Source organism: Camellia sinensis, chromosome 5 (genome assembly GCF_055761805.1).
Source record: "Camellia sinensis isolate YWXY chromosome 5, ASM5576180v1, whole genome shotgun sequence".
NCBI lineage: Eukaryota > Viridiplantae > Streptophyta > Magnoliopsida > Ericales > Theaceae > Camellia > Camellia sinensis.
Window position 1 is genome coordinate 19,248,583 of NC_138965.1, and position 8,841 is coordinate 19,257,423.

The window sequence follows — 8,841 nt, forward strand, 5'->3', positions numbered from 1 at the left end:
CTTGAGTTTTGAAGTTATTGTTCATGAGATTGCTTCATGCATGTTCATCTTTTGATCACAGTTCATGATTTTACCATGTTTTGGAAGAAATTGGCTCATTTGAGCAAGTAATTGAAGCTTTGATTTAGTTTAAACTCATGCATGTCATGTTTGACTTATGTTCTTGAAAATTGGTTTGAAATCGGATTTAATTGAACTACCTTTGGGCTTTGATTTCTCAAACTGATCTTTGAAACATGTTATATTATGAGTTCTGAAGTGTTTTCCAGAAAATTATTCCAAAAGGATCGAATTTGGTGTTTTAAAACTTGTTTTTGAGCTTGAGGTTCAAATCTGGGAATTCCAGATTTTGGACTCACGCTCGAGCGGAGTGACTGGTGCTCGAGCGTAAAATTCGTGCATCCAGCACTTTACACTGTTTTACAGTCCGCTCGAGCGAGGACTTGTGTCACACGCTCGAACGGGTATCGAGCGCCCAATCGAGCGTGATTTTCACACATCCAGTACTTATGGCATGTTTTACAGTCCGCTCGAGCATGGTAACTCGCACTCGAGCGGAGTATTTTGTTTACCTGTACGCTCGAGCGGGTAAACCCACGCTTGAGTGGGACCCCTGTTTTCTGAAAATTCTAAAAATGTTTTTAAAGTGCATCATTGCATCCTCATTTCATTCTAGGCATTCTTAGGCCTAGTTTCAGGCATCTTAATGAGGATATTGATGTAGGACCACACCGAGTCGAGTTAGGGATTAAGTTATTATTTTTCCAACTGTGTAGCTTAGTGTGTGTTCACTCTGTAACTGTGTAGGGTTGGCATCCGGAGATGCGCTCTAGCTTATCTGTAGCCCAGAACTCTATGAGTAACAATGTTGTAAAGATATGTTCGAAAATGAATATTTTCTGAATGATCAACTGAACTGTTTTCTGAACTGTTTACTGTTAACTGAATGAATGTTTGTCCTCTATTCTGAACTGTATTGTGGCATCCTTAGCAATTACTGTTACTGTTACTACTATTGTTACAGAGATCTCTGTCAGTTCCTACTTTGGAACTTCTGTTTACTGATATGATGGCCATCATTGACTGTTCGGTCTTTCAATACCTACTGTTTACTGTACTGTTCTGCTAATGAATGTACCACATATGACTACTATGACTGAATAACTGATACACTGAATCAATTGACTATTTTCAATACCGAAAGGACATTCATTCTTCACCTCTTTACACATTATGTTATTCACTGGGCTTTAGCTCACTGCTCATAAATATATGTAGGTGTACAGGCACCGGACCATTGCTAGGAGCGTCGGGGTAAACTCCAGTTTTGTCAAGCCAACCTTTGTACCTCACTTTGAGGTTCCAAAACTATTCAAGCCGAGGCTGTCTGGGGTCTTTTAGTTTTTCCCTCATCTTGGTTATGTTCTGTATAGACTGAATGTTTTTGTACTGTACTGTTTTAAATAGGGATTAAGTCCCTGTCCTGAATGATTGTATATATTGTACATACTGTTTTGGTACTGCTTGTATATGTATATATACATATGAAAAGTCTTTTTGTATACAGACTGTCACAGCTCATTGGACATATTTTAATTACTGTATTGGCTTCCACCAGCCCCTGTACTCTGTAATTCTATTTGACTGTTAAGCAGGCCTTTGGTAATCTCGGATTATTGGCCGGTTACGGTGCTAAACCTATAGGGGCTGGTTTGGGTCATGACATTCCCCTTAATGTCCTTCATAGTTTCAGCTCTTGCTTGTTTGGTCCACCTCTTTAGAATGTATTGTGGAGGAACCTCTTTCGTCTTCAATATGTCTCTAATAACCTTTAATGAGTGACAACAAAAGATTCCTTCCCTTTCAAACTTTGTACAATTACAACCCAATGACCTATCCCTCTCCATCTTCACTTTCCTTGCATGTTGTTACCAACATCAACAACTATGTAAATGGTACTAGCCTCGCCATATTCAATTGCTTCTATGTCCGATTTAATGGATCGAAAGTACTCATTTTGAAATTCTTCAAATATCTTTTTTGTGTAAACATTACCCATTTGAATTAACATTCTTATTGTTGCTTTCACCTTTGACAACCTTTGGCACAAAGTATATCCTGCTTCTAACTCCTTGTATCGCTTCTTGTAAAGTACCCTTTCGAAATGCATGAAGAATTCATTTAAATTAAAATTAGGACGAATGTAATCCTTCAAAAAAGCATTAAAAGATTCACTAAGTTGTGTGGTACTCATTCTTACAGCCCATGTTGATCTAACATATGGCCAGCCCCATTTTTCTTTCACCGCAAAAGTCAATTTCAACCAATGGTTTTCATGTGCATCATATTTATCAGGCATTTCCGCCCACTCTAACTTCCATTGATTTGCATCTTTAATGTCAAAGAAGAACTTATTTAGTACACCCTTTACCCCCTTATCTTGGAGCAAACAATTAACATGTTTTAATGCATTTTGCATCAAATGCCAAGTACACAAACGGTGACTTGTGTCAGGCATAAAGATGGGTATGGCTTTAGCCATTGCAGCATCTTGATCAATGAACAACGTTTTTGGTGCCCTTTCTAACATAGCCTCCAGAAAATTTTGAAACAACCATACAAATGATTCGGCGGTCTCATCATACAACAAGGCTGCACCAAATATAACTGTTTTCCTATGATGGTTAAATCCCAGAAAAGACACGAAGGGTCTATGTTCTTTGTTTAACTTGTAAGTAGTATCAAAAGTGACAACATCACCAAATTGGGCATAATCCATGATCATTTGTGCATCAGTCCAAAACATATTCGCTATTTGCTCTTCATTATCTAACTGGAAAGCATAAAAGAAGGAAGGATTCTGCAAAGATTTTTCTTTAAAGTATTGCAACACATTGTCTACTTCCCCATATGCTAAACTTTGTTGTCTTTTGGTTCTCAAATAATTTTTTTGATCTAATTTTGTAAACCCAAGACATTGCCTCCCACTAGCTTCCCTACCCATGAGTTCAAAAGACTTGCCTAAACGAAGACCAGATTGTGCCGCCAAATCTAACTCAATTGCTTGGGTAGTCGATATCTTTCTTTGTGACGGCAACATGTGGGCACACTCGGGTGATACAAGATCATGGTTGTGTTTTTCTTTGAAATCAGTCACAACAGATTTCCCAGTACCCTCATCTAATTTGACATAAAGTCGAGCCTCAGAACCGGCCCTAGTTTCAGCTCTAGGGTTTTTTGACAATGGGTCTCGTTTGTCACCTTTCTGAAATCCCTCCTTGTTGCAAACTAAAAGTCTACAAATAAGTTGGTTAGTGACCTTGTTCTTCCTACAAAAATCCCTTCTTATGCTAAACCCCAGTCTTCCTCCATATGTATTATAAAAATCATACACACATTGTTCAGAATCGAATGTCATTCCCTATTTTGGCTTCCAAGCACAATCATTCTCAGGTTCCATATCCATATGAAAATGCAACTGAAAATGATTATAATGAACATAGTCAGAATAATGTTCAAACTGATTCAAGTAGATGATATATAATAGATTTATAATTTAGAAACATATTTCAAATTTGCCTCAATGGTAGTGAACAACAGATCATCCATTTTTGAATCAGTTGAATGCCTCAAACTGATATTCAACATAATCATAAATTTCAGATCATCCATTTTAAAAAAAATATGTCATATCAATAAAATCCTACTTGCTCAATTCTCAATGGAAGTCATGAGGAACAAACAAAAACTCGAAACTGCCCAACAACACTCTTTCTACTCGATTTGGTCAGATCTCTTGCATATAATTATCAGATTAACGGTTTAAATTCAGATTTTTTTCTCCCACTTTGATAGTTTCTTTATATTAATTATATATTATATTTGATTTTTAAAGTAATATCATATGTAAATTAAATAAACAAACAAATAAATAAAAACTCTTTCCAAGTTCATATGAAGCTGAAACATTTAACTATTCCTCTTGGCTTAGGAAGAAAATTAGTGATTCAAACTCAGAAAACTCAGGTTTGCCAGTGATTTGCCAGTAATTCTAGCTATTTGAGAAGCTACAAAATAGCTACAATTACTGATTCAAACTCAGAAAATAGCCATAATTGAAATTTGGCAAACCTCTGATTTACAGAGACAAAGGGGAACTGTCCTGTGGTTTCACCGTCGTCGGTCCATGCAACGGCGTCGAGACTGGGTAGACTGGGTCGCCGCCGGTATTGGGTCGCCGTCTAGGGTGGGTTCGGAGAAGGAGGAATGAGTGTGTGTTGAATGTTTCCCCACAAAAATCTACTTGCAACGCTGTGTTTTGTTTTGGGCAGAAGAATTTGAAATTTCAATTTTTTTTTTTTTTTTTTAATCTCAGCTGTTAGATGTGCAACGGCTTATCTTAGCCGTTGCAAGGACGCTTGCAAGTATGGCTTTGCAAGGAGAGGATCTGCACTCGATTGCAACGACAAAAAAACTCACCACGATTTGACTTGTAAATTACGTAGTGGCTAGAAAGGAAAAGTTTTGTCCTAAAAGAATATTAGAAAATTACAGATTTTTTTTTTAAATTTTCGATATTAAAATTTTATAAAATAAAAGGTATATAATATTTTTATAATAGTTAAGTTTTTTTAATATTTTTACAGAGAAAATTTGATTCAGAACAATTTCATTCGATTCAAAAAAATTTCGTTACGATTTAGAGAAATTTTATAATATATATAAGAGAAAAATTAAATATATAATTAAACCAAGTTTTAGGTCCCATAAAACATGATCAGATAGAAAGATTAAATATACATATTATAAAATTTATGTATAAAATAAATTTGAATTATTTTTTATTTCTAACTAACGATATAATTATAGAAATATTTTCGGAATACTACGTGTTCGTATTCCTAAGTAATTATAATTTATTCCGTCTTTTCATAAATTTCAATCACTTAACATAATACTCCACTTATCTATATTTTTTACTAATCACAATACTATAAAATATTACATCCCTTTCCTCTAAAATTACTAACTGTGTGTTTGGTAACGTTTACGTTTTCAGTTTATATTTACAAAAAATTTATAAACTGGTTTTTGTTTATTTTTAGAAAAACATAAATTACAAACACGTTTGGTAATTGACAAAATGTTTAAAAAAAATTAAAAATATAAAAAAAATGTGAGAAATGGCAAGTGGTGGCGGAAGATGGTGGTGGAAAGTGGTGACGGTGGGTGGTGGGTAGCTGGTGGCGGGTGGGTGGTGGTGGTGAGTGGGTGGGTGACGGTGGCAGGTGGGTGGCCGATGGCGGGTGGTGGTGGCAAATAGGTGGCGGGTGGTGGTGGGTGGGTGGGTGACGGTGGCGGGTGGTAGCGAGTAGGTGGTGGTGGTGGTGGCAGGTGGGTGGCGGATGACGGGTGGTGGTGGGTGGCGGCGGGTAGGTAGTGGGTGGTGGTGGTGATGGGTAGGTGGGTGATGGTGGCGGGTGGCGAGTGGTAGCGAGTAGGTGGTGATGATGGCAGGTGGGTGGCGGGTGGTGGTGGTAGTGGTGGTGGCGGGTAGGTGGCTGGTGTCGGTGGGTGGCTAGTGGTGGATGGTGATGGCAGATGGGTGGTGAGTGGTGGTGGTGGTGGCAGATGGGTGGCGGATGGCGGGTGACGGCGGGTAGGTAGTGGTAGTGGGTGGGTGGGTGACGGTGGTGGGTGGTAAGTGGTAGCGAGTGAGTGGTGGTGGTGGTAGTGAGTAGTGGGTGGTGGGTGGTGGTGGCGGGTGGGTGGGTGGTGGTGGTGGTGGGTGGTTGGTGGTGGCTACTGGTGGATGGTAATAGCAGATGGGTGGTGAGTAGTGGTTGCAAGTAGGTGGCAGGTAATTATGGCGGGCGGTGGATGGTAGTAGCGGGTGATGGGTGGTGGCGGGTGGATGGCAGGTGGGTGGTGGTGGTGGTGTCGAGGGGTGGGTGGTGGTGGTGAGTGGGTGGCAGATGGGTGGTGGCGAGTGGGTGGTGGCGGGTGATGGTGGCGGGTGGTGGGTGGTGATGGCAGGTGGGTGGTGGGTGGTGGTGGCGAAAGGCGGTGTTGGAAAATGGTGGCAGGTGGTGGCTAGTGTTGGGTGGTAAAAAAAAAAACTCAAAACTTAAAACGGAAACACATTTTTTGGCCAAATTTATAAACTGAGACCACTGATTTATAAATCAAAAATTTTACCAAACAAGTTTTTGTTTGAATTTTTAAAATTTTTATAAATATGAATTAAAACAAAAAAACGTAAGTGTTACCAAACGACACCTAAATAATTAGCTTCTATGGTGGGTGTCCCACACTCACCCACTACAACTATACGCAGCTCTTTATATCTCACATCTTCCACAACCCAATCCACCCAGTATTTTCATATACCCTTTTCTTGTCTTCAGCAAATCCATCTTTCTTTTTATTTGCTTAGCAGACAAACATGACTTCAATGAGATATATGATATTGTCTGTATCAATCCTAGTTCTCCTCTTAGCATCCCACTTTCATCCAACTTCAGCCCATCAACATGAACATGAAGATCAAAGAGTGTTGACATCAGTTGGTAGAAGAATTCTGAGCCTACCCACTGAATTTGATACTGATAATAGTAGCAAAATTCGAGTTCAAATCAAGAAAAGAATGCGATTTGTGCCCAGTTCTGGAGCCGGAACCGGCGCCGGTTCCATCCGACCGAAAACAAGATCTTCAGCAGCACCAACAACTACTAATAGACATGTTTCTTCTTCACTCCATGTGTGCTCCCTTCTTCTTGGTTTCTTCTTTATCTTGTAAGTGTGCGTTTGGCGATTCACCTTTTCAGAAATTTTAATTTTTTTTTGGTCCTAAGTGAATTTTTTTTTTAAAAAAAATCAAAGAATATTACATTTTTAAATTCAAATTAAATACCTTTTAATTCCTATTTAATTTGTATAATTTGATCCTTAACCTTTTAAGTCTAGTTTTAATTTAATTATTTTGTCTAAATTTTGGTTAATTTTATTTACATGTACGCTAGTAATTTTAACCTTAAATTTGGATAAAAGAACTAAATTGATATTACTTTTAAAATAGAGAGATCAAATTATTCAATTTGAAATTATAGGAATTAAAATAAAAAGTTAAAAAAAAAATGCTAGGTACCTAAAAAACATAACTAGAAAAATGATCAGAAAGAGCGATGGATGATTAAGATTCATCTCATATGTAGCTCTCATTATAGAATAATTAGATCTAAACCATTGCAATTTTCAGGTTAACTTTCTGGGTCATTTTTGTGGGTTTGTTGGCTTTCTTACATATTAATTAAAAATGTGATTTTTGTTTGTTTGTTTGTTTGTTTGTTGGTCCCAAATTCAGGCCTCGTTTGGGAATCGTCATTTTTAGCTAAAAAGTTAAAAAGTTATTAAATTAATCAAAAAGTCAACAATTCATATCAAAAAGTTAAAAATTCTCTTTTTTCTCTACTTTTTGCACATCTTTTCGTAAAAAATCAAAAAGTCATCCCAAACTTACTATTTTTTTTAGCTTATATTTTAATCAAATAGTCAAAAAGTTACTAAATTAGCATGTTCCCAAACGAGGCCTCATTAGAAGTAAAGTATTGTTTATTTCCCATGGCTGCTGGTGATATCCATGTTGTTGTAATTCTAGATGCTCTATCTGTAGAAATGAGTAAGTCATTCATTCTACTATTATTGTTTTGATGTATGCAATGCATGAAAGATTATTAAGACAAATAAAAGTCTTGTTTGTTTGTTTGATTCCACATGTTTGGAAGAAATTTTTGAGACACACAAAACCTTCTCATAATTTAATTAATATCTACATTGAGATAGTATGATAATTATCAACTTTTTATTAGTTATTCTATAAGGCCTATCTTCTTTGTCACATTATTATGGATAAATTTGTGAATCTAAAATATGAATCTCTAACATTACTCATGTCACATCTTTCACATCAAATTAACCTATTTTTCTTAGAGAAACATCTATTCAATCGTTTTTTCTCCCCATGAGACAGTATGACAGTTATTCATGATGTTCGGTGCTTTACCATAATTGGCCTTTGAAGTTCAGGGGCCTTTCTTTTTTTTTTTAATCAAGTAAAGGCCAAGCGGCTTACAAAGAATCTAGAGATAATATAGTTCTAAGCTCTTGGGGTGGATGGACAATCCACTCAAGAGGAAGCATACCCTTTAGATTGCAAGACGCTAACTAATGGGCAGTGCCATTCGCATTTCTTGGCAACCAACTAAATGAGATGTTCCCCCTAGATTTCGCAGATCGAATATCATGAATGATGGCCTGGCAATCCCATGGAGGTAGCAATTCAGATACACTCAAATCGATGACAGACTTATTATCAATTTCCACATGAACTTGCCTTAGATTGAGGGTTTGAGAAAAGGCACACGCCAGGTGAATCCCTCGGGCTTCACCTTGCAGGGTTGATGCAACATGAACAGTAGAGGTTTTTCCATCCACCCACTTTCCTTCCCAGTTTCTGATTCTGAGTATGATTGCCAAGGATTCCTTAGACCCATCTCTTGAAAAACTTGCATCACAGTTAAGCTTAAACTGGACCCGAGTTGGAGGACTCCATTTGCAAATAGGAGAATTTGTTGCCACGTTACTTGGCTGTCAAACACAAGGGTGATTTTGAACAACAACTTCTCTCCAATAGGACTTCGCTTGTTGCAGAGTTAGCGTGGGATTTCAAAATTAAAAATAAATATATAAATTATAAGCAACTCTATAAATTGTATCAAACAGCACCAATGACTGGTAATTTTTTTGGTACAATTCATTCTAGGTTTATTTCAATCTTTCAGA

At 37.3% G+C, this 8,841-nt stretch overlaps 1 protein-coding gene across 1 annotated transcript; it reads right to left on the reverse strand.

Annotated features, from left to right (window-relative positions):
• Positions 1 to 1,909: 1,909 nt before the first annotated feature.
• LOC114315828 (protein FAR1-RELATED SEQUENCE 5-like) lies at positions 1,910 to 3,418 on the reverse strand. Its single transcript, XM_082871588.1, has one exon. The coding sequence runs from the start codon at positions 3,416 to 3,418 to the stop codon at positions 1,910 to 1,912; it is 1,509 nt and encodes a 502-aa protein (XP_082727714.1).
• Positions 3,419 to 8,841: the final 5,423 nt, after the last annotated feature.